The sequence below is a fragment of the Fusarium phalaenopsidis genome, assembly GCF_050370095.1.
Source record: "Fusarium phalaenopsidis strain FUZ10S chromosome Unknown contig_32316, whole genome shotgun sequence".
In the NCBI taxonomy this organism is placed as follows: Eukaryota; Fungi; Ascomycota; class Sordariomycetes; order Hypocreales; family Nectriaceae; genus Fusarium; species Fusarium phalaenopsidis.
In genome coordinates this window covers 1,825,536-1,850,595 of record NW_028145399.1, presented here as the reverse complement: position 1 = coordinate 1,850,595, position 25,060 = coordinate 1,825,536, and the positions used below count along the sequence as shown (strand labels likewise).

The 25,060-nt window shown below is 52.6% G+C and overlaps 8 protein-coding genes across 8 annotated transcripts; 4 read left to right on the top strand and 4 right to left on the bottom strand.

Annotated features, from left to right (window-relative positions):
- Positions 1–3,366: 3,366 nt before the first annotated feature.
- Positions 3,367–4,602, bottom strand: LRP88_12138 (Metallo-dependent phosphatase-like protein; the record flags this gene model as incomplete). The annotated part of the gene is made up of 3 exons (XM_083248543.1): positions 3,367–4,286; positions 4,338–4,398; positions 4,468–4,602. The coding sequence occupies 3 exons, from the start codon at positions 4,600–4,602 to the stop codon at positions 3,367–3,369; spliced, it is 1,116 nt and encodes a 371-aa protein (XP_083095973.1).
- A 2,441-nt stretch (positions 4,603–7,043) lies between these two features.
- Positions 7,044–8,727, top strand: LRP88_12137 (uncharacterized protein; the record flags this gene model as incomplete). The annotated part of the gene is made up of 2 exons (XM_083248542.1): positions 7,044–7,139; positions 7,219–8,727. The coding sequence occupies 2 exons, from the start codon at positions 7,044–7,046 to the stop codon at positions 8,725–8,727; spliced, it is 1,605 nt and encodes a 534-aa protein (XP_083095972.1).
- A 1,345-nt stretch (positions 8,728–10,072) lies between these two features.
- Positions 10,073–11,610, top strand: LRP88_12136 (Phophatidylserine decarboxylase-domain-containing protein; the record flags this gene model as incomplete). Its single annotated transcript, XM_083248541.1, has 5 exons — positions 10,073–10,128; positions 10,179–10,538; positions 10,589–10,667; positions 10,717–10,888; positions 10,937–11,610. The coding sequence occupies 5 exons, from the start codon at positions 10,073–10,075 to the stop codon at positions 11,608–11,610; spliced, it is 1,341 nt and encodes a 446-aa protein (XP_083095971.1).
- Positions 11,611–11,733: 123 nt separating this feature from the next.
- Positions 11,734–12,652, bottom strand: LRP88_12135 (glutathione S-transferase; the record flags this gene model as incomplete). Its single annotated transcript, XM_083248540.1, has 4 exons — positions 11,734–11,945; positions 12,001–12,168; positions 12,216–12,273; positions 12,329–12,652. 4 exons carry the CDS (start codon positions 12,650–12,652, stop codon positions 11,734–11,736), a joined length of 762 nt encoding a protein of 253 aa, XP_083095970.1.
- Positions 12,653–14,315: 1,663 nt separating this feature from the next.
- On the top strand, positions 14,316–15,604 carry LRP88_12134 (ankyrin repeat-containing domain protein; the record flags this gene model as incomplete). The annotated part of the gene is made up of 2 exons (XM_083248539.1): positions 14,316–14,637; positions 14,928–15,604. 2 exons carry the CDS (start codon positions 14,316–14,318, stop codon positions 15,602–15,604), a joined length of 999 nt encoding a protein of 332 aa, XP_083095969.1.
- A 224-nt stretch (positions 15,605–15,828) lies between these two features.
- LRP88_12133 (ketose-bisphosphate aldolase) lies at positions 15,829–16,793 on the bottom strand (the record flags this gene model as incomplete). The annotated part of the gene is made up of 3 exons (XM_083248538.1): positions 15,829–16,220; positions 16,282–16,649; positions 16,699–16,793. 3 exons carry the CDS (start codon positions 16,791–16,793, stop codon positions 15,829–15,831), a joined length of 855 nt encoding a protein of 284 aa, XP_083095968.1.
- A 507-nt stretch (positions 16,794–17,300) lies between these two features.
- On the bottom strand, positions 17,301–19,783 carry LRP88_12132 (uncharacterized protein; the record flags this gene model as incomplete). Its single annotated transcript, XM_083248537.1, has 6 exons — positions 17,301–17,436; positions 17,493–17,596; positions 17,650–17,718; positions 18,688–19,320; positions 19,385–19,629; positions 19,729–19,783. The coding sequence occupies 6 exons, from the start codon at positions 19,781–19,783 to the stop codon at positions 17,301–17,303; spliced, it is 1,242 nt and encodes a 413-aa protein (XP_083095967.1).
- A 4,089-nt stretch (positions 19,784–23,872) lies between these two features.
- LRP88_12131 (questin oxidase family protein) lies at positions 23,873–24,860 on the top strand (the record flags this gene model as incomplete). Its single annotated transcript, XM_083248536.1, has 4 exons — positions 23,873–24,135; positions 24,195–24,391; positions 24,476–24,699; positions 24,756–24,860. 4 exons carry the CDS (start codon positions 23,873–23,875, stop codon positions 24,858–24,860), a joined length of 789 nt encoding a protein of 262 aa, XP_083095966.1.
- Between the last annotated feature and the right edge of the window lie 200 nt (positions 24,861–25,060).

Genomic DNA, 25,060 nt, shown 5'->3' with positions numbered 1-25,060 from the left:
CAGACGGAGCCTCCACCTCATCCTCATGGTCCGGCAGTCAGAAACCCCCACGGTGTAGAGGGAACCATGGCGAGGTGCCCTGTGGGGTGATGGTTTCCATGAGAGAACGAGTGTCATGATGCCGATGGCACACGAAAAAAGAAGACACACGACCATCTCTCAGGGAATGTGTCCCTGCTGCCGACTCCTCATCCGATGGGACATGGACCTGCAGATGTCGCGACCAGACGAATTCGCTCAGGCCAGGCCAGGCAGACCCAACCCAACGCCCCAGGCCAGCATCAGGTCTACTGGAATGGGAACAGAGGGAGGGTGGTGAGGGGCAGCTTGGCCTCTCTGCATGACACCATCCAACTTGTCGAGTCCTAGATTTCTACCCAAAGAAAAGACTGGCTGATGCAGTTCCAATCACATCACACTCGCTCGCACAATAAGCGCCTACACCTATTGTGACGGCGGACGGAGAAACCACGCATCCCCATCTGCTCTCAATAGTCAGATGTCTCTCAGATCAGTTGTAAGCATCGGGCTCTTGTGACAGCGGAAAGGGTGGTCATCGGTCTCATTGGCGTCATGGCTCTGGTCGAACGGCTGGCTACAGACGACGCACACCAGAGACAGTATCAGAGACAGAGATGGTTGTTAGACGGGCAATGATTGGAGGATATCTGCTCCGCTTGCTCGGGAAGGAGTGGAGCTTCAAACGGCATCCCATTTGACAGCAGCTTCCCCCAACGTCGTCCCCAGTCTTGTCCAATGAGGCCTCGCTCCCACGTCTCGCTGACTCTCTTCCTCTCGCCTTGCTGAGGGCTTTTTTCAGGCAATACGGACACATTCGACGCCCAAGAGCCCAAAGAGTGCGCACTAGATGCGGTGCGCTGTACGACAGGCCCATGTCTGTCCATGACTGGTCCAGCTCGCAGCCCGGCAGCTGAGGGAAGATCCTGGGGAAGAGAAAAAACGGCCACCGCCAGAACGAGCGAAGCCAAAAGAAGATGGTCGACGCCCAAGCCCTCGAGTCTTAGCCAGGGGGTCTGGCTCCCAGTCAGGACAATGGACAATGGCGGTGGAGCTCGACGACCGAAAGAAGGAGCTTGCCGACTGCGATAGGAATAGCAACACCGACTATCTGCGCGCAGACGAATCGCGAGCGGGAGAGATCGATAGGGATCCCTCGACGATGGCCTCTCTAACCGTCTACAGGCAAGACTGGCGCTGCTCGGCTGGGGCCTGACTTGATCTGGTGGCAGCCAGTGGCTTGAGGATCACAGGCCTGGGCTCCTAGGTTGATCCCAGCTCCCCCAGAGCCCCGGCAGCAGCATCTGTGGCTGTTGAGAGCAGGTCTGTCTCTGGCCGCAGTCAGCACCACCAACACGAGCTGAGGTGACATACAGCATACAGAGCACAGCATAACGGGAGGCAAAGTTCTAGAAGGGTTCTGCCAGCAACACGCACCTCTATGCCCCGAGGTGCACGACGAAGCTGCGAGGACGACGATCAAGACCAGTGCTGCAGAAGAGAGAAGTGCCATGACATATGGGACGCACCACCATCATACGGTTGTGGACAAGCACCGCGAGGATCCAAGAGAGAGGGTGACCCGGGGGACGAACCCACTGCCTCTTGGGCCATGCCATCGTTGGAGCGGGTTTTTTCTCACTACGCTGTGGGTGCAGCTGGTGATGGAGGGCCACGCACCACGTGGGCGGTCTCTGTTAGACGCCAGACTTGGCAGAAGCTTGCTGTTGGACTCTGTTTGCGATGGGGCTTTTCCAAGTTATTCCTGTTTGGCTGGTTTGCTCCCATGGTGACGGCAACACTTTGTCCGTCTGTCCACCATGTGAGAGACGAGCCCAGAAACTTGGTATCAGGCCCATAACTTGCTGGAGCCCGACTGCATCGCTTCTACAGTACAACCTATGCACAACTAGGCGATCGATACCCTAGATCATGCCGCGATTGGCGATGGCATCCATGATGCTCTCCCACGCGTTAATGACCCTCCCTCTGCCAGGGAATATCCCGCATCAACCCGCGTATCATCCCCTGTCCAAATGCCTCACAGCTCTCCAAGTCAGCGGTCTCTTTCTGTGTCTACCCGGCGACCCCGTCGATCAGCCATGAGTCTTGTACCCGTTCCTGGGAAAATCCCCGTGTGCCATCTTTTTTTCTTACTTTTTTCCCTTCCTCGCCGTGGCGGGCGCCAAACGCGGGGTGATGGTCCGGGCGTCTTGTGCATCTCGAGTCTGTCCCTCGTACAAGAAAAGAGAGGCTCTCGTGAACCATGGCTTGACTGGGCTGGACCATGCTTCGCCGCTCCCAAGATAGAAGACCACGTTGGACAGGAGACTCAGCCACGCCATCATTCTGGGCAGTAGCGCCCACCTTCTTGTTTCTCCTCTAGGGCTGAGGGCATCACGACGGCTTCCCCTAATGAGACTCCCCCGTAGTGGCGGTGAGAGAAGATGGCATCGCAATTGGAGCAGCTTTCCCCTGGTCCACACCAAGCTTTCTTTGAGTCCCCGCAGATTAATTGAATCCTCGATCCATGTCCCCGATGACCGACTACTGTTTTGTTTGGATTCTATACTCTTGTTGGTTTTCTGTAACTGCGACGACCGGTCATGGGGAGGGAGGGGCATTTGCTGCTCGGTGTTACCATGGGAGAGAGAGGGGCATCATCATGGCTTCCCCCCCTTCTGTTTCACCTCTGAGAGAGGCAATTTGCTTGTGCTTGGCCCGGTGTATCAATGGGAGGGGGTGATGGCACGACATCGGGGTTTGGGGAAACTGTGCGTCTTTGCTTTGGAACTCGGGAGAGCGCCACGGCGTTTGTTCCTGCGGCGGGCAAAGAAAGTGGCCAATGTCGATTGCAAGCAGCGTGATGATGTTCTAGATGGCTCCCGAAGCTGCTGCTGCGTTTACTCCAGGGTAGGCTGGGATCGATACTTGGGACTACACGAGGAGACATGATGGCACGATGGTGGCTGTAGATGAAAGGCCTCGCATTGGCTTTCCCTTGTATTGGTGTTCTTTTCATCTTGATGGGTGTATTCTTTATTGGAACCACGTCGTCGTGGTCATAAATTACAGTTGATCCCGTCCGACGCTAGGTGTCGTGGTTGATGAGTGCCACGGTTCATCGACGACGTGGAACCAGATGCTTTGCTACCAGTCACATAAAGAACACGACCCAAACGGGGAGACTGCAGACTGACACGGCACGGAGCTGCACTTTAATCATTTCACACTCGGCCACTTGAAAACTTGATAAGAAGCCTCTATGTCGGTCGCAATCTTCTCGCCGAGCTGGTTGGGCATCAACTCGGTTGAGTCAATGCCAAGTCTAGGGTAGCCAGGAACGAATCAGGGGCTCTCGTCGTCCCAAACAGGAAGATCCAAATCGACCACGATGGGCTTGTAGAACTGCTTGCCGCCTACGTGCGGATACCGGCTCTTCATGATGGCGGCGTTCACCACACACGTCTCTCGACGACCCATCCTGCCAGCGAGGGCGGCCTGATCGCACCGCGGAGACGACGGATCGCCACCCAGTCCGAGGGTCCCGTGGCCGGCTTCGACGTCTGGTCCAAAGGTATATGGAGGACTGTCCGCCGCGGTGATGGGATCTGAGGGATTCATTGCGTCAACGTTTCCTGCAGTTGACCCAGGTCGGCCTAGGTGAGATCCGTCGTTGGCGAGCGAGGGAGCTTTCTTCCCGGTGAGATCTACCAAGCTCGTCTTGTTTCCCTGACCTGGGTCCTGCCAGCGGACGACGCTCTCTTCCTGGTAGGCGACGTTTCGACAGCTCAGGTCCCACGTCACCCGCTCGGCGCCTCTTCCGCTATGGATGTGCCCGCAGACGGCAAGCTGTGGCCTCACGCGCCAGAGGGCCTGCCGCAGAGCCTCGCAGCCGGTAGCTCGACGCTCATCCGTCTCGTCGCAGTGCGTCCGCGGGGGCGTGTGCGTCACGACGATGTCCGTGTCGAGGGGGATGAGCTCCCAGAGTGAGGTCAGATCGGACCAGTTGCTGTGGTTCTTTGGGGCGTCATAGTAGAATGCCCACAACCCGTGACGTGGAGAGTAGGGAGACCCAAAGACCTTGAATTCCGTGTGTGGTCCTGTGGGTGATCTCAAGCGGATGATAGCCGATTCGTGATGAAGATATGTTATCGAAGATGAGGCAAACAAGCCTAGACACTCTTCTGACGACTGAGGGTTATTGTTGTGAAAGTACATGCCATGTTCGGCGTAAAAGTCCGAGTCTAGCGTGATATCATGGTTCCCTTTTGCCTGCCGTCAGTCATCATGACCTTGATCATATGGAGTTGTCATACCCGCGATGACAATCTTGGTCTCAAAGTCTGCCTTTTCCAACCAGGCTATCGTCTTGGAAAGCTAAATCTTGTGGTCAGCCTCATTCTGTCGCCCCAAGTCAAGCGCCTCAGGGCCCAAGGGGCGACAAACCTCGGAATAGCTTCCCTGGTTTGTCAAGTCACCCGCATGGATGAGGACATCTCCCTTGGGAAGTTTGACCGTGCAATTATGAGTATCCGAGATGCAGACGATCCTGGTCCTCCTCCTCCTCGTAGACGATGCCATGACGATGGTCGAGCCGTTTTATGCAACGTCGTCCCAGAGGATCGGTTGAGTTTGTGCTAGTTGGCAACCCAAAAGTATGATGAGCCTCAGTGAAACCAGAAATGTGATGGCGACTGTTAGCCATGCGAGTTGCGGGGTTGTCTTAGACAAGTTCTTTCAGAAAGCGGATGCGAGAGTCATATTGACTGGTTGAGTTGATTGTCATGGACGTAAGGGAGAGCTCGGCGTATTTGTTCAAGGGGGTTGGCTGCGAGGTTGGTTCACGTCATTGTCGGGGAGTTGATGAAGCAACTGAGAGCTGATAGAGATGAAGTTTGTATTTTCAAAGCTATGTCGGTACGGAGTAGAGAATCGAGTAGACAATGTGAATCGAGAATGAGATTCGAGCCGAAGATGAATGAGTCACGTCGTAAGCTGAGCAAGTCGTGAGAATGATGACGAGCAGCAATACCAGAGGTGAATCAGTTGTTGGTCAAAAGGGCCGAGGCTGAGCGACCAAGACGGCAAATCTAGATCCAGATCCAGATTCAGGCATTCATTGAGACCCAAGAGAAGAGAAAGGATGGACTTTTGACGTGCTTAATGAGGAGCAGAAAGAATGCTAGTTTGATGAATGACGGAGGTTGTCACGGCCGTAACCGAGATGTTGGAGAAACAAGTGCCGTCGGATTGTGGGGCTGTTTCATGAGGACAGCACGGTGCGAGGACAGTGCGAGGCTAGCATCAGCGCTAAAACTCCAAAACCTGTGGCGGACAGGTTCTTTTCTGGTTGTCGACTTGAGTTTTGGTGAAGGATGAGTCTATTCGCATCGTGATGCTTGTACCGTTGTTGATGATGAAACTGGCCACGTTGAAAGTTTCTTTTTTCTTCTCGTCCTTGTTGCTCTTGCACCCTGTCTTGTCTGGGAAAAAGTACTCCTGCAGAACGATAACCAACCCCCTGTCAGTATGGACAAGGAACACGACAGGGTTAGAAGCGGCCGGTCCATTCCCAGCGCAACGGGACGGGCTCTGGAGGGAAGCTAATCTCGGCATCGCCTTGTTCAAGTCAAGGAGACGTCGTTCCTCTGGCCATGTCGAGGACGATTGTAATAACGACGCTGGTCGACTTTATGCCACGCTGATTTGTTTCCCCGCCCAGAGGCTAGAAGGAGGAGAGACGCCAAACCTGAGCAAGGATACCTTGACGGCGCCAGACGCGAAAAAGCAACTAACCTCGGACCAGATGTTCTTGTCTCCCCCAACATCAACAACGCCAAATTTCCCCTCTGACCGTTCGTGTCGTCGTGCCCTTGTATGTGACCCTGGCACGGGTCTGTTTCCTTCAGGGGCCGGGACTCTTGTCTTCCACTCACGGCTGGTCTTTATCTGCGCGCCATTCCTCCAGTGCGTCACCAATTGAGCAATCAGAATGAAACAAACGGCGGCGGCAACTAACATGGACGGGCCTAGCGTGCAGAGGGCAGCCTCAGAGGCTGCAGAGTTGCGCCAAGTGCGATTCCGCCGTCGACAAAAGGATGCAATCATCGTACATGAACCGTGGCGTAATCATGACTCCTCATTAGGTGGCCTCCAGCGAGGGGCCGAGAAGAGAAGAGAGGCTGGCCCTCCGGATAACCCGTGAACGAGTCCTGCTGCAGACCACATGAACAGCGGAAAAGAGATCTAACCATCCTGGTACAAGATGTCTCTCCATCATACAAATTCATATCCCGTCTCAAGCCACCTCTAGGGTCCTGCTGCTCACCCCTGCAAGGCCGCCCTCCACTGTATTTCCGGGAGAGCCCACTGGAGCCCGCTGAAATCCTCCTCCGTAACAGCCCCGGCCACAGTGGACGGGGAGGGTTGCAGGGGCCTGGAGGCACCGGCTTCTAGCGCAGTTCAGGTGCCCGTCCCCAGTGGACCACTAATCCAACACAGTGCGGCTATCCCAACGCGCCCTCAGCCAACCAACCCCCCTCGGACGGGACCTCCTGTCTCCCGTCCTGCAGACATCAGTCCGAAAACCCCCCATCCTCATCTCTTTGCAAAGCTCCCTCTCCGAGCCCGACGCGCCTCGATTTTCTAGAGAGCCGTGCCGTGATCTTGACTGACGGCGACATCTCCATCGTCGGCTGTCGAGGTTTACGTCTGTCGTTGTTCCTAGAAGCGGCCTTTGTCTTGTCTAGTCGCCTCTTTTCACGATCCCCTCCCTCCCCCTTTATCGCCGGCTCCGACTCGTCGCGCACCTTTGACCCGCCACGAACCGTCTCTCTTTGTCCGACAGCGAATATTCCGTTTTACTAGTGACTAGCTCAAGTTGCTACCCATATATCCCGACACCGTCTTCTCGTATACCATCGCGCATTCTCTCGCCGCACTCTCCTTCCGTCTCTCGCTCCCACCGCGCCGCCAGATCCTCTACTCGTTCAGGGGTTGCGGGCGCCATCGACATGGCCACAATGGCACCCGCCCCGACTTCGACCGAAAACATTACTCCGCCGCGTAGCAGTCATGGTTATAGGGACTCGTGGGGATATGCCCATCCCCAGAAGGAGGTACGAAACGTTTCCGTCCTGCAGGAGATGTCGACGTCACGGGACATCTGCATGTGCTGCAGTACTGACCGCTCGCCAGGACCTGGACGACGATATGAATGCAACCACAGACCACGACTACACGCATAAAAATCACTACACTAATCAAAACGGCAACTCGAACGTGCCATCCTACCACTCTGCCATGGACCGACCTAGTCGCAAGAGGAACTCACATGACAACCTCTCGAGCGGCAAGGTACGCAACTCGGTGGACGGGACACACTACGGTAGCGAGCCCAAGACGAGCCCAACTCTAGATGACGGCTCTTGGGCAACCTACGGACCTCACTTGAATGGTGACGAGTATAGTCGAAACGCCGTGCCCTTGGAAAATGCCGTCGTCCCCGACGCAGAAGAATCCAAGTGGATTCACCGAGACAAGCTGGCAAGAATAGAGAGCGAAGAGCTTCAAGCTGCAGGCTTCTTTGTCCCCAGAACGCGCAACCATAGCAAGCAGAGACGAGACAGGAGCCGCAGTGCTATGCGCCGAGGCACCGACGCGTCCGAACAGAGCCACGCCCCCAGGTCTCGCAAGAATTCGACCGCTGTCGAATCACGAAACGCCGAGCCAGTGGTGGAGAGCTGGGATCTGCGAACTCCCGAAGAGATCCGTGAAGAGGAAGCCAACGCTTACTTCACTTCAAACAACCACAAGGGAGGCTCTCGCATTCCGGTTGCAAAGGTTAGTCCAGTGCCTATTGTTGTCGACTGTTTTGAGCGAGGATCCATTGTTTCGAGGAAGACGAGCGAGAGCCCCGATGGAGAAGAATCATCTTTAACAAATGAAAAGACTCGACCTGGAAGCGCACACATGAAAGGGCCAGACACCATGTCGCTCAACGGAAACACGACCTTGCCTGCGCCGAAGCGCTCCGCTACCGATACGTCTCCGAAGAAGCCTGCGCCAGGCGTCCGGAAGACGTCAGGGCCGGGCAAGACGACGACCACGACGGGTAGACCAAAGACGCGCTCTGGGTCTACCGGTGGAAGCATCTCAACCCGACCCTCTACTAGATCCGGGGAATTGTCTCCCGGAAACAAGGCCCCCGAGGGCGACCCCCCATGGATGATCAACTCTTACAAGCCTGATCCTCGACTGCCCCCAGACCAGCAGCTGCTCCCGACAGTCGCAAGACGTCTACAGCAGGAGAAGTGGGAGAAGGAGGGCAAGTTTGGCGATGTCTACGATAAGGACTTCCGGCCGCTCAACGATCACGCCCTCCTGAGGCCCACAGAGCCCGAGAAGACCGAGAAGGCCGAAGAGGATAAGGATAAGGACAAGGAGAAGTCGCCAACAGAAGACGAATGGCCGCTCAAGCTCGAGCCGACAAAGAGTCCGACTCAACGCCCAGGCGGATACTCTACCATGCCCAAGATCTCGGACAAGCATCACAGCCCACTGCCGAGCCCAAGAACGCCAGTTACACCACATGCGCCACCGCAAGATGAACCGAAGCCTCAACCAGCTTCCCAAGCTCCCGTACAACAACCGCCGGCACCTGCTGACGACGACAAGGGTGGTTGCGGATGCTGTGTGGTGATGTAGAGTTCCTTTGGCCGTTCCTTTCTGTCAACCGCGCGATCCAGAGAAAAAAGAAGACCGACACCGACCCAATGTGTCCCGACGACACTTTACGACGAAACGAATTTCCTTGCCAATTACCTTTCTGCTTGCATTCAGCCCTTGTGTTAGTTTACCGTACCATACCAAGCCAGCCGCCTGCTTAGCGACGCAACTGCCATTCCCTTTGTTATACTGTGTTAGCGATTTCTTTCATATACCTGGACGGGATGCTACCAACCACTTGTCGCCGTGATGCAACCTCATCGCGAGAAGAAGAGAAGACATAGTCACTGGCCTGACACGGATGCTCGACGACGACGAGTGGTGTTGGTTCCCGGTCTGCAGACGGGACTCTGATTCCTGCTTTGGGCGTCCTACATTCTCATGTATTTAATTATCGGCGTTGGCGCTTCATTTTTATTTGTCCTTTTTATACAGTTGGTTGCGGTTTTTGCTTTTGACTTTTTGAGGTGACTCTCTTCCCGTTGCACTTTGTGGAGGGAGGAGGAAAAGGCACCAGAAGGGGAACGATAAAATGGGGATGGATGTTGGGTGAAGTTGGTTGAACTGGAGCGAGAGTCGCAGCGATTCTGGGTTAGATGACCCTGAGTTGAGGCCAGCGGTGACAGCTCTCTTGAAGGGAGAGGAGAGGGGAGGGGCTTTCTATCAGCACTCTTGGAGATTGGAGATGATAGGTGTGGGATGAATAACAAGACTTTAAGATGTTTGCTGTGCCGTGCCGAGCTGTGAAGAGTGAATCTGCTGATATTGAATGCTTTCAATGTGTCCAAATGCGGCTGTGGTGGACGATGGGGACCTCAGACTCGAACTCAAACGTATTTATCAGGCCATCTGGGTGAAACCATGTCAAGCTGTTCAGCTGCGTTGATGCAAGTGATCATGAAGTTTACACGAAATCCATCAGCCACACATCAAAATCCGGCAACCGAAATCTGGGGTTCCAACAAAAAGCCGGTCTTTCTCAAGACTCCACAACGTCATCATTACACACTAAAAACCGCCAAATCGCGATCCAAGTTTCGGCAGATCGGCACACAATGTGGTTGCGCGTATTCTTCCAAAAGTTTACGACCAAGGCGGCAGAGCTTTTATGGGAACGGATAGAACGGAATGAGAAAGAGTGAGAAAGTGCTGCGCAAGTAATCAGCTGGTGTTTTTGGGGTGGAGTTGGCGGTGCGTTTGCATCATCGATTGGGATGTGACGTGGAGGACATGTGAAGATGGGGATTTATATAGAGGTCTGGTCTCGGCGTGATGAGTGAAGAGTATTGAGACTAGGTATTGTATCTGATTGAGATAATACACAATGGTTGTTCAACACGGAGACGCTCACCACATTCCCAAGGAGCACCGGGTTCACAAGTAAGCTTCCTATGAATCTCCAGTGTAACCATCACCACTGACACCCTCAGACCCGGTGCCTGGCTTCCCGCCGACCACCGCGTGCACCGCGAATACGTCCGTCGCATAAGCAAGCACGCCGACGAGAACCCCAAAGACTTGGTGCCAGTCCTCCAAGAGTTCAAGGACTTTATCGAAAAGACGCCTCGCGTGTACATGTACTTTGTGCAGATGTTTGAAGAGATTCCTCAGAAGCACCCCTACTGCAATGATCCGACGGGCACCCCGCAGATTAGGGACTATGAGCACATGTTGCAGGTGTTGAATCATATTCTCACGAGGGCGCCGGAGTGGACGGATGCAGCGGAGAGCGTGGGCATGGTGGGTGTCCCGATGAATGCCATCTTTGACTATCCCATGGGAACGCCGAGGTGAGTTGATGCGAAACTGGAGAAGGACTTGACTGATGAGATGGGGGTAGTGGTTATGCTGCGTTTTTGGATCCTGATGTGAATCGGATGATCAAGAAGGTTCTCAACGAATGGGGCAAGTTCCTCCAGGTGAGATTGACCATCTTGTTCTTGAGTACAGTTGAGTTAACATTTCAAGACTCCCGAATCGGCTGAGGTTTTAGGAAACCACAAGTTGGGGTGGTTCGGTGAGACTGGCCTGGGTGATCTCGTCGAGGTCGCCAACGCGCCCAAAAAGTCCAGCCTCAAGTTTGAAGAGATGTTTGAGTGTGATCCCTCGGCTACACACTATGGCTTCAAATCCTGGGACGGTAAGTAGACAGACTCACTTTAACGATGCTTCGCTCACGCGGTATTAGACTTCTTCACTCGCAAGGTTCGTGATTCGGCTCGTCCGGTCGCATCGCCCGAGAATGACCTCGTCATTGCGAACTGCTGCGAATCGCGCACGTACAACATTGAGCGAGATGTGAAGCTGCGTGATCGCTTCTTCGCCAAGGGTCAGCCTTACTCGATCCTCGACATGCTCGCACACGACCCCTTGGCCGAGAAGTTTGCAGGAGGCACCATTTATCAGGCGTTCCTTTCCGCGCTGTCCTATCACCGCTGGCACTCGCCAGTGTCAGGAACGGTACGTCGAGCTTTTGTCGAGGAGGGCACGTACTTTAGCGAGCCACTGTTCGAAGGCGTCGGCGAGCCCGGCCAGACCGAGATTTCGCTGGCGGGATTGACGCAATCGCAAGGATACCTCAGTGCCCTGGCTACGAGGGCCATTATCCTGATCGAGGCGGATGAGCCGGCGATTGGGCTGATTGCATTTATTGGTATCGGCATGGATGAGGTGAGCACGTGTGAGATCACGGTCAAGGAGGGACAGAAGATCAAGAAGGGTCAAGAGACGGGCATGTTCCATTTCGGCGGGTCGACGCATTGTTTGCTCTTCAGGAAGGGCGTCAAGCTGGAGGGGTTCCCCGAGGTTGGGAAGAAGGAGAATGTGCCTGTCCGTAGCCAGTTGGCGGTTGTCAAGAAGTGAGCTTGTCGCTGAATGGACGGGGCACTATGTTAGGTGGTATCATGCCACGACCTAGTCAACCACATGGAACAATCGAGGAATCGTACAAGTCATTCAATTAATCGTCAGCTCAGCGCGTTTCACTTATTTCTTCGCATCATCCTTCATGCCAGCCTGGATCCAAGCTTTCGAAGCAGCAGCCTTGGCCTCGATCTCCTCCTCAGTTAGCTTGTTGGTCTCAAAGGCTGTGTGAGGCGTGGGCACATGGCGACCCGCTTCAAATCCAGGACGCTCCAGGAGCTTGTAGAGCCACTTCTCGAGGTGAGGGAACTCGGAGAGGTCTACACCGGCCCATTCTGCGAGTTGCGTTAGTGGCTATTTAATAGGCGAGAGTCAAGAGGGAAAACTTACTGGCACTTGAGACCCAGCCCCAGCAGGAAATATCGGCGATGGTGACCTTGTCGCCGACAATGTAGCCTGACGACGACTTTTCAAGGTGCGTGTCCAGGGTGCGGTACAGGCGGCGAGTCTCGTTGACATAGCGGTTGATACCGTACTCAATCTTTTCCGGAGCGTATCCTAGGGAGGGTTAGAAGAGGTAATTGATGAGGATTGAATGCACGCACGCTTGAAGTGGTTTGCCTGTCCCTGCATGGGGCCTAGACCGCCCATCTGCCACATGAGCTGCGCTTTGTTAGCAACAGATCGTTGGTGGACTCATTGGTAATTGAGAACTCACCCAGCTCGTTGTCTCCCAGTGCTCGCGAGATCCATAAGGATAAGAGACCTTATGATCCTTGTCATAGCGATCAATAAGATACTGCAGGATGGCGCCCGACTCAAAAACGCGAATCTTTTCGCCGTTAAGAGTGTCGGTGATGGCGGGGATGCGGCCGTTGGGGTTGATCTCAAGGAACCAAGGCTCCTTCTGCTCGTTCTCGCTCATCTTGATGGGGTACACCTTGTAATCAAGGCCGAGCTCCTCGAGAAGGATGGAGGCCTTGATGCCATTGGGGGTGCCCACGGTGTAGAGGGTGATGTCTGTCTGCGTCTTGGAAGCCATGTTGAAGAGTTGTTTACCGAGCTGAGCGATGCGTGAAGTCATTGAGTAAATGAATGGGTGTGTACACGGGCTGCTTTATATGCAGATCACCCATTGTAAGTGAGGGGTTCCCCTTCCCGAGATACGATTATTCATTCGATCTGGATCCGGCTTAGAAATCCAATAGGAGCCCACATTCTGCTCTTTCCAGGTTCGGATTCGGAGGAATACCTGTGTACAGGTCGTTGCTGCCGATGGCGCCATCTTAGTAATGACGCTCCGAAATCTCCTTTGGGCCCCGGAGTATTTGGGCCCGAGGGTCCGTGGGATGGTCGACTACGTCTGGGACGTCGATTGTTCCTCTTGGGACGTCTATTGTTGTTCATCTGGGGTATTTCTGAATTACTCAGCTTCGTTTTCTTATCTTTTGGTGGTTGGCTTTTCTCTGTTTTCAACGAGACTCATTGCTCGAATGGCCATGGTCGGTCGGACAGGCTTAGCTTCTCATTTGGCAGATTACGGCACGTCGGAGCACAGCAACTTCGATGTTTAAGAAGTAGGGGAGGCTCGCTCTTTGGTTCCTTATATTCCGCCGTTGTATGTAACTCGGAAATCGAAGCTTGATCGATGCTCAACGGGAGGATGCTGGTTAAAGCCTCCCTGGCTCGAAAGAGGCTATCCTTTGAGTGAACCATTTGCACTTTGGCTAATGGATCGGGGAGTCGCTTTTAACTGACAAGACGTGTTGTATCTAGTACAATTAGGACGCCGCAGGTGCGTGCCTTCCTGTATCGTCCGATACTCTTCTATTAAGGTCTAATGCAGCTGTCAGCACCTTGACTTGACCTGCCAGCGCTCAGGCTTGACGCCTGTGGTAGGGGGACGTGGCAGGGAACAATCTGCCTGTGACTGCAAAACGGCCAGGTATTTTGGACATCGGTTCGAATAAAACCACTAGTATTCTCCTATAATGCGACAAAACTGCGGAACGTGAACTGTTTGGCCCCGTTGGCTCGCTGGAAGATGTCGGCCACCTATTGCCGACTTCCGGAGACCAACGACACTGCTTGGATTCGAGTTGGCGATGACTATATGCCACCAAACTTCTGCGCCGATTAGTTTCTGATATTATCTAGTGCGTAGGCAGAAGTTTGGTGAGATACTGGCTCTTGCATACGTGAACGATGTGCCCGCGTAAACGGGCGACCTGTGTTGTGTTCACGTTGACACCTACAGCTGCCATCGCTGCGTTTCCTGGGGAACAATGCAAGTCAAAAGTTATTCAACCCAAACTCTAGGAGGTTGGTGATCTGGTTCTCGTGCTGTTTGAAGGAGCCTGTGCGTATCTGGCCGTTTAGTTGGAGACGTTTGGGACCTCAGGGTAGAGTTCTGCATCTGGCAGATTTCTAAAAAGCCAGAACAACCCGTTTGGCCTGATAAGGCGACAATAAGTGAGCGACTGTGATTCAATGTCGGATCGTGGAAAAATATTTATTGAGGAGTGATGCGTCTCGCCCAGGTGGTTTTTCTTCCCTCAACTCACCACTTCCATCCAAGAACCACAGTCCTTACTAGCCACCCAAAAACAACTGGGTTTCGATTTGGCTGCCTATTTTTACACGTACGATCCTTTTTGCATCGGTTTTACTCTGCCACTTACCCGTCATTATTTACAGTACTCGAAATGGCCCGTATGGGGCTGGACAAGTTGGCGCCGGAGCTGATCGAGCTTCTGGTGAAGAACGCATTCGACACGGACAAAGAGCATATGGAAAGAAGCTATGACGTCCCCACGACCATCAAGTTTCATACTTCGTTAGAGAAAGTCTCCCAACTCGAACGCTTCCAGGTCTGGCGGGACCTTCTCAACCTGACCGCCACGTGCAAATACCTGCGTCGCGTCGTCGCCCCCCTGGTTTATTACCACGACATCAAAAACAACTATGCTTCTTTGTTACTCATCTCAGCCAAGCGCAATAACCTCGCTGGCATTGCCATGGATTTAAGTCATGGGGGGGGGGGGGCCCTCATATCGGAGATCGGACGACAGCTGTCTCGTGGACCTTTGGTGAGCACATCGGCCGCAAGGACTGGAAGGCCCTCAAACTGGAGGACCAAGATACGCCCCTTCATTGGGCAGCCTTGAACGGCCATATTGAGGCAATGGAACTGCTCCTACAGCACAACGACGCCAATATCAATCACCGCGTGAGAATTGATACAAGCGTGGCTAGATACAGGAGCACTGGTTGCAGAAGACGCGCGGCGAAGTTCTTGCAGGTTTTCCCCTTCCCAGATAAGCCTGTACAAGAGGTCGCAGCCTATATACGCCACGGTCTATGGGGAGTGGATGGCTCCATCTGTTATAAGACTATTGAACAAGGCGCCAATCCTCTTTACTTCGCCCTCCTGGCCGGTAATATCGAAATGTCGGAGTTTCTCATCAACGCAGGCTCTTCCATGAACACCCATCTGGGCACCGACACCACTGCCCTACACCAAGCTTGCCAGAGGGGAAACATTGAGCTGGTGCGGCTAGTGCTTGACCACGTGAGCCCCAGCATCGAGGACGCCATGGGGAACACGCCCGTTCACTACCTACTCGATGATGCGCCGGATAGAGGCAGTATCATCGACCTCCTCTTGGCGAAAGGCGGAGATGCATTCGCAATCGGACTGGAACATGAGGAGGTGGATTATGACCAACTGCTTCATGTGTTCCAGAGGAACAGACGTGTGAATATTTGGTTTCACACCAGATTCTACGGGGAGGAGCCTCGTGATGACTTACTTGTCCGGAACGATGGGCAGTGGGGGACGTTTTGGAAGCTGGAAACCGAGAATATGACAGTGGCACCGCTAATTTTGTGTGGTGGTATCGTCGTCGAAGATGAGGACGAGGAGTTGGCTGAAGAAGAAGACGATGCTCATTTCGAGAAAGTTGACCGTGAGTGGGACGAAGAAACCGATTGATCGTCACGAGTCAGACGCTGGCGGATGACCTTGGAACGACGATACTATGAACGGCGTGTGGCATCTTGTTTGTTGGACTTTGTACCTTTCGCACTTTTACTCTGTATAATAATCGCTCCGGATCTTTGCAGTCGGAGTTGTCTCTGTCAAGTCGACCATTCAAAACGCTTAGGTGCACATCCCTTTGGAGCCTTTTGCTTCCAAGATTATATCCTCGACTTCTCCTACGCCTTGCCACTGCTACCGCAAATATCCATCCATCTCTCGACTTCATCCTGCAACACTGCAATCCCCTCATCCGTCCGCTGCATAAAAGGTTTATCGGCATTCTCCCTCAGGTGCACATGCCACACCTCCAGCAGCAGCTTGTTGACGTTGAGCTTGACGGCACCGGCGTCGATGCACTGCTTCATGATGTCGGCGCTAAAGTCGTTTGTGCCGTGGAGGGCCATTAAGGCGCGGCCGTGAATTTGCTTGTCGATTGAGGAGAGGCGGGCGAGGTCTAGCTTGGGTCCTTCGGGAGGGTAATCGCCGTGGATGTTTCCGATGCTTGGGGCGAGGATGTCGATGCCTGCTTTCAGGAAGTCTTCTACTTCTTCGGGGGTCGTGAAGAGGGCTGCAACTCATGGTTAATGTGGGACTTTAACTGAGGGGATTGAGCTTGCCTTTGAGATCACCAGTGTCGGCGATGCCGTCTTCGCCGCCGTTGATACGGCCGCTCTCAGCTTCAACTGCTATACCATGCTCGTGACACAGCTTTGTTAGGGCAGCGGTTTTGGAAAGGTTCTCTTCATGATCATAGTGGCTCATATCAACCATAATAGAGTCAAATGGAAGACTAGACACAACTTTCTCAATCTGCGGCACGTCCTGCGCATGATCCAGATGAAGCGACATCGGAACAGTGGTGGATTTAATGGCAGCGGATGCAGCCCAGGCCATCGTTGGAAGTTGCTCCAATGTTGATGGGAATAAGAGAAGAATCAAGGGAGAGCGCTTAGCCTCGGCGGCTCTGACCAGAGCCGTGAGATGTTCGACATTGTAGCTATCATCTGATGAGCATGGTATTGATGAAGAGAAGCGGGACGACTCACCAGATGGCTGCCAAGACTCCATACTTGCCTTTGACGGCATTCTCTAGAATATGCAGCGTGCGATTCGACTCTTTTAGGACTCCTGTAGAAGCCATTCTCAAAGCGATGCCAAAGTAGATTCTGGGGTGTTGGATTCAAGTCGTGGTTTGTGAGGGACATCGCATCGTGGGGTGATGCTGTTGAGATCTCAAGCGGGGCTCTCCGCTAAGCTCAAGATTGGCTATCGTGATGGTCAAACCTGATGACCAACCAATAAGTCATGGTTCAAGCTTTACTTGGGACCATTTCTCCACCGAGTTCGTGATCAATCAAGGCAGCTTTGAGATGCCTCAAGACTGAAGCTGGGAGGCCTCTCAGCCCTTCGCCTGGGCACTGTAGTTAAGCTCGGACCAACAAATGAATTGGGCAAATCGAGCTGCACCGGCGACCGGGAACTGCTAGAATCGCATAGAGATAGGAATGAACAAAGACCGCGGACATGGTGGACATGCGGTAGCATCATGGGCCTATATACGTTCGATAATTACTTTCTTCTTTGATCCTTCACTTTTGCGCGCCCGCTATGGCTCATCCGACGCAGCATTCGTCTCAACAGGGGGAGTTTAGTTGGCTTTGACGGGCATGTTTGAGTTGTCGGGCTGTTCATCGCCAACGGTCGGTGTAGGATCGCCCTCTGCGCCGTCAACCAATTCAGCCCCGTACACATCGGGGTATTTTTTGAAGCACTCTTGCATTACCCTAGCGTCGCATTAGTCGTTGGAACGTACATGTGTATGTTTGGATGGTCGACGTACTCGAACTGGTCGATGCAGTTCATTCCTTTGGGCTCATCGGCCGAGAGCATGAAACAGCTGAATGCGCTCTTGAACTCTTCTCCGCATGGACCATGGGCCACCCCCTTAAGACAAGAGCAGTCCCAGTTGAACTCGCCCGTCTCGGGGTTGAACGCACTCCGCTGACTTTGTCCTCTGGGTCGGAAGCGTCATTGGTAGCCATGTCACTCTGGACGCTTGATTGGGGCTAGGGGTTCTCGGTCGATTCAGGGTCATTCTCATGCGTCGTCTCGGCATTGGCTTCGATAAGTCTTTGCTTCTAGGTAACGGGGTCTTTGGAAAGGTCGTCGCCGGGGTGGGTTGGAGTAGGTATTGTTTGTGCTATCTAATAGTCAACAATGGCCCCATCAGCTTACACTACTAGCCAGCACATACAGGCAGCCTCTGCAAATACAGGACTGGTATTGAAGCAGTAGAGGGTGCCAGCGGCAAGACTAGGCCGCACTGCTGAGCTCCTCCATGATCAGGTAGTCCTTTGCTGTGTTGCTGTCGACGCGAATCTTCAAGGGGCGATGGAGCACAAGTTCGTAACTGCAGGGCGCGAAGCCGAACGCAACGTCGTTAGATACATTTTGGGATTAAAAGGACTGAAACTGTACTGAACAAGGTCGTGGCCAGCCCGCAAGGTAAAATACGAACTGCAAGCAGGTGGAACATGCGCCCTCGGACTGGAGACGGGGAGGTTGGAAATGCGGCGCCGAGATTTCGAATCAAAGAGAGGATATGCAGCTGCTAGGTTCGGCCGAAGCGTTCCATACAGTATCGACTAAGGCATGTTGCCCCTTGGGAGTGACGTCCCGGCTCTTGTCTCCGAGGGAGCATGGATTTGTTGAAGGCAAAAGTCGGCGAAATTGGCATCGAGATCCGTATTTTCAAGACGGAAGATTTGCATTCGGGGCGTACGAGTAGTACATTAACACAAAGAAGAAAAAGAGCGAAAGGCTCTTTTTTGCAACAAAGCGTTCCCATGGAGAAGCTCTATCTTTGCCCCCGTATTCCAGACCAGTACAACAAGCGACATTGAGATCTATCCTTTTCAAATTCTATCATGAAGCAATGCATCTGATGCCAACCATGCTTAATTCACACTCTTATATACACACCTCGCTGCTTTGAGAATCCACCAGCCTGTAGATTTCAACATGTAACAAAGGACCCTGTAGGTCAACAACAGCACCTTGTTCAGAAGGTACACGCCACCGATAACCCCCACAGTGCCCAGAACAAACCAGAGCAACGGCTTGTTTGCGAGCCACTTTAGTACACGAGCATCTGTTCTGTACCAAGTGGATGTTTGGAGGTCTGTGATGTAGGGTTTGAGATTGGTGGAGCTGATGACCTGCACTGTGGGCGATGGTAGTGATGGCTCTCCGTACAAGTAGGCCGCTGTAGCTAGGGAGATGAAGAGTGGTCCGGTTGAGAACATTATCGCAGCGTACGGTAGCAACCATGCCCAGAATCGCGTTATACGGTGATGAAAGGGTAGTCGAGTGATGGCTGATGCAAAGGCAGGGTGCCTTGCGGATGAAATCATTATATCGTTGGTGATGCCGGTAGGAAGGGTGGCCTCGAACAGGGAATTATGCTTCAGGTCGGTTTCGATTTGGTCGATCGGGAAGGGCTGGTGGCAGACAGTGTCCATGTCGAGATAAATGCCGCCATAGTGATGGAGGACAAAGTATCGTATGGCATCGGCACGTTGGATAGGAAAAGGGTAAGTGTCCCAGGTTTCCAGAAACCAAGGGTACTCAGACGACAGAAACTCTCGAGCTCGCTCGTCGGTCCAAAGCTGCAATTCAAGTTAGATGCTGGTTTATTTCCACAAGGGGTTGGTAGTGGGTTGTCAAACGTACCTTGTACTCGAAGTCCGAGTATGCTTTGAGGCAACTCTGCTGTGACTCGGCCCACATCTCTGGGATCGTCTCGTTCTTGCATGTCTGGTGCAGAATTCGTGGTATCTGCCTTGACGAATGGACATGCCTCGGTTGATCCTGGAGAGTCACATTGATGTGGGCACTAAACATCTCCTTGTTATGACGCAGTAGGTAGAAGAGATCTCGTAGGGAGTAGAGAAGTAGACCAAAGAGTGCCAAGTCCACTAGAATGAGGCATATTGTTGTCCATCCCGGTTTTGTGAATCTTGGACGCTTGGTTGGCCATTGTCCAAGGCATCCACGCTCCGGTTCTTGGAGTTGACTTTCTTGGTCTTCTAGTTTTTGATAGCCGGCAAAGCGGCCGAAGCAAGATCTCATTGTGGCTTGTCGATCGATCACGGTGAGGAAAGATGGTGGTGTTTGGAGAACTTCACGTTGCAGCCCATGTGTACGAGCTAAAAGTTTATATAAAATCACTCATTGTGAAGCCCAAGTCCGACGGACAACCTCGAAATTACTCTCTGCCCCTGACCCCTAGAAGATTTTTGTATTCCTCCTTCGTCCAAAAGTTCCTGAGGAATTCTGCGGGCTAGAAGGACCGCATAGAGGCCCGACAGTGGCTGGTTTCTGGCCACGATGGAGGTATTTCCGCTCATCTGGCATACGAGACGCGTCAACTGAGGCGGTGGTGGTGATGGGCTCAAACTTAAGCGACGGAGGGTTAATACGATTATGGTTGGTCATTTAGCGAAAATGTGTCTGTGCCTCTCGCAATGCATGCCGAAACCCGCGGCCCCATGGATGGATTTGGCGTTTCCTCCTCCAAAGGGCAGTTGGGGACCGCTTGATTTAATGCTTCTGCCTAGTGAGTACGTACGCGTCTATGCTCCTGGAGGATCAAATATTGACGGTCGAGGCCTCGGCTGAAGGGTGTGATGTTGAGAGGCATCACAAATTAGCCTCGACGTAAAATGATTGGCTGTATCGTCAAAGTGAGTGGATACCGACTAAATATAGTTACTTTATAATCGCTGGATCCACCAACGAGCAAGAGCTTGACCAATTGTAGCTAGTTTTTCCACCTTGTGCTGCATCTCGACTCTTACAGTACTCCGTACCTTACTCCGTAGGCAGTTGTTGGTATCTGATAGATTCAACCGGTCAAACTTGATTCAACTTTGGTTAATGGAGGGTAGAATACGTAATTATGCTTTGGCTACTTGCGTGGCCTCAAGATAAGAGGGGATCGAGTGGCACATATTTGACTCGGCCTGCTAACTATAGGTAGTTAGCTTTTCCACCTTGTCTGCAGACACTACCTACTCCTCCTCGTTGGACCTGGATGCGGCATCACTTGATCGTCAACAGGGATATCTTCCATTTCGGCACATCGCCGAGATTTGTTCCGAATGTCTCGCTCGCGCGGAGGTTGCTTGAATTGTCGACAACGCCGAAGAAAATGTGACCAGCAACGGCCCTCTTGTGCAGCATGCAACCGTCGACACGTCCAATGTTCGGGCTACTCGACCGAATACTGTTGGATAAACCATGCTGCCGTGCCCAACAGTCCTCGATATGCTGGGTCTACTGCAATGTATGACTACAGTCACACACCTTGCAACCTTCAGCCTGGTATCACATTCACTGCGCCTCCACCGACTTACGATTCTCGAATAACGCAGCCTCTGTTTAGGAATTGTAGGCAGCAAGATAGCCCGCCCCTTCGTTTCATTGTCCCAACACTAATTTGTCTGCCAGTCCTTCACTCTGGGCTGAGGCTGTTCTACAAGAGCCCACCCAATGCCTGGATTCAGCCATTCCTTGTCGACATGTCGCTGGAGAGCCAGTCTATTCCTACAATGGGTGCTGCTCTCCAGTCCCTCATCTCAAATGGAGATGAAAGCATCCCTATAACAACCATGGAGTGTCTAGATACTGCTCTCAAGACGTTTCGTATTGAGATCGTATCACGTGGCGCACTCCTATCTCCCGGCACGATATGTGCTGGAGTTATTCTCTGTGCTATTTACGCAAGTCCCCTCTGTTCCATCATTCTTATGGACCAAAATATGGCTAACTAGATTTCACACAGCTTCTCCAGGCCCAGCCGTATACGCCGTACCTTCGAATGATGGCTGACGTCTATCAGCTAAACAATCCAACAATGACACTCGTCCCAAGTCCAGAGAAGAACCCCGCTCTTCAACATGCCCTTGAATACATGGCCGTCGTGGATTTGCCTTGCCTCGTTCTGGGAAGAATATGCCCCTCCCTAGGTCTTTGGAGACACTTCCGCCAAGCTCAAGATGGCTGGGAGGGTGGAAGAAGGATGGGTGTCGAGACATTTACGGGAGTCCATAGTGGGCTACTGGATATATATGGCGATATGGTGCACGAAGAGATTAGCGTTTCAATTGCTCGACTATGGGAATGGTCCCCTGATGAGTCCAGAAATTCTATACAGCGCCATTTCTGGGATGCTTGGAGGTTTGCTGGTATCGTCGATGCTCGTCGGCGGGTCCGCTGCCAAAGAGGTCCCGGAAGTTGGACAGCCGAAGACGAGAAGGTAAATATCCCTGAAAACGACATTGTACTGGAAAGATTGATGGCTGCCATCCAAACTGTCTACGCTCACTCACAGCTGCCACAAAACCAAGACCTCCTGATGATCAATGGCCTCCTCTTCCCCCTTGTGACAGCCAGCTTGGAAGTCTCATACCTTAAACGGTACCCTGAGTCGAAAAGAACACTGGATGACGTGAGGCAAAGTCTTGAACACAGGCGGACTTTTCCTCTTTCCAAGGTTATGTTTCAATTACTTGATGAAGCTTGGGAAGATGGCTTGGATTGCTTTGATATGGATCATGCAGCTCGATGTAGAGGCGTGGAGCTGGCAGTCATGTAGAGAACTGCGGTAGTGTTTGCAAGTGGTATTATTGAATACACTTGCCCTTTGTATCTTTAGAAGGCCCTCTAAAGGACCGACTTGTACACTATGGTGCTGTCCTGCCGTATCGACCCGTACAACTCGATGCCTCGTTCGAATCCTTGGAGAAGATGCTACTGCCATCCAACAAGAGGCAATGATCTGCAACGTAGGTCTCTGTAGAGGCTGCCGGGTTACGCCGAGCGGCGTTATTCTCGGCGGATGTGAGAGCAGTTAAATTACCCCTGAGAGGTTTAAGCTTTCATGATGCAGATAGGTATGAGTCTTCTATTGCAGGCAGCAGAAAGACAAAAAAAAAAGGCCACTATGTTAGCATTGGAATATGATGCTATGATGCGTTGATAGTGTGTTCTTTATTATAGTTGAAACCCGGCGCTCGATGGGATAACTGAGCCAGACGACCGTTATTCTCGGCAAACCCCCTCAGGGGTCTAGCTGCAGATGGGTGGACATGCCATCACCAAAAGCGTGAGTTGGTGGTTGGGCTCCAAGACCCATGGACCTGGACCAACCATCTCCAGTAAATTCGGTCATTTCGTAATAGAGGAGTTAGATGGGGTCCGTTGACACCAAGTTATACAGATTACAGACAGTACGGCGCGGCACATAACAACACAACACTGACTTGTCTCATCTGAACCTAATAAAGTTCTGATTTATACGCCCCTGACTTCAATGGCTAAGCATATGCTCTCGAGATTGATGGATAAGCATTCAGTCTCTCGTTCTCTTGGCGGCCTATTTCCACAAGTTGTGCACCCGAACTGCTGTCCCGTATTCATTCAAGAGACAGCTTCTTAGCACTATGGCCACCCCTTACAGAATTCACATCACACCGACAAACACGGGATTATGGAAAATAAGACAAAGTGAAGAAGCCGCTCAAACGGCGAGCGAGGCTTTGCAGAAGGATCTGAAGGCATGGCGACAGGACCGCTGGGAATCGAAATTCTAACCTCTCGCAAGAACCACCACGTATTCTTAAACAATGTCGGGTTTCATGATCATGCAAGTCTTGCTTTCTGATATTCACCAACTAGGACCTCCTAACAAGTCTGCATAGCTGCCGCATCATCTGTTGGCTCTGTATGGAACAGGTGCAAGTGCCGCCAACATCCAAAAAGCATATGGCCTCCGTCATCCTCTTCAGCGCCCAGTCATCCCCCAGCACCAAGACGCCGTGAAGGACCTCGTCACCCATTGGGATCACACATCTGAGCATCTGGGCAAAGAGGAGCATTGCCCAGATCTCCTCGCCTACTTTCAACGAGCTATCGAGCGCGAAGGGTATGAGTCGGTGGTCAAGGCTTGAAAGGTGACGACTCAGCCAATAACCTCCTTCTCCGCCTACACGCTGGTGTTGTTCACCATTTGATACAACTCATGTATGGCCTTGAGTGGGAACAGCCTGCCATCGTCGCCCAGGCCCTTGCCCAGACTCGTGCTCATAACGTCGAGGGTTAGACCAGCTGCTTCTCGCCGGCGAGCATCAGGCAAATGCCACTTCAAGGTCCACAAAGATGTCCTCGTTGCTTTCCGTGTACGAAATGGTTAGGGCGGACCCTCAGCTGGCGGGCTCGGTGCGAATGGAGGACACGAGCAAGGTCGAAGACGGCATCATCCAAAGGGCCAAGGATGCAATGCTCGCCATTCTCGAGCAAGTACACGTGAAGCCCAAAGAACTAGATGAGAGGACGGCAGAAATGTTCCACGTCATGATTCTTGTCGCGTCGAGCGCGGCGATTCATCCTCCTCACCACGTCAAATACGACTTTTTCCTGATGTGAGTGCATCCCCACGCACGATTGGCCTCAGAGTCTGCTGACCAAAACCCTCACCCAGGCATCACGTCAACTCCTCTTTGATCTACCTGACTTTCAGCTCGCAGTCGTGGCTGTCTACTGCGAACAAGGTTCGCCTGTTGGAGTGGAAGATTCGGCTGGATCTTGTGCAGTATGTCGCTTGGGGCTGTCCTGGTATTTCATTGGAAAGCATCGAGTCCTATGTCCCCAAGCAGCCGTCCGATGAATCTGTTAGAGGTGAGTACAACGTATCCATGAGATATTCCAACCTGCCCTGTCTTGAGTGTGGTGGTGTTCTATCTATCTGACTCGTATTCCCAGAAATTGGTATGAGGCTCTACGACTTTGGGGATGACGGTCATGCAATCAAGCAAGTACGGGCTACGGCTGTATGCCACGAGTTGATAGCGGCGTACAAGGACAAGTCCTGGGTAGTCTTGAAGGACGATCCAATTTGGAAGAAGATTCAACACATGGTGGTTGATGCTGTCGAGGGTCCTGGCGTGTTATACGTCCGTTCCACTAGCTTTGATGAGGCCTGGAAGGTGAGTACCGCCCCAATGAGCGTGTATCGGTGCATCCATGTTGACAGTAACGCAAGGACGTCCCCGACCAAGACTCGCCGAAGCGATCTCCTGACCTTCTGCGCGCTCTACGGACTGGAAGTGGTAGCTCACTAGAAGCTCTTAAACCATACTCTCAATAGTTTCAATTATTATCCCAGAGTTTCCTTTGATACTAACTCGGTGACGAAAATGTATCATCGAGTTGATGCTCTTCAACCATAGTGGAATATCAAATGTGCCAAGAGCGTTTAGTGACTACGATATCAGGTGACGGTATAGCTGTGCTTGCCCTCCGGCATTTCCTCATTACTAATATGCGTAATTGGCATTTGTACTATAC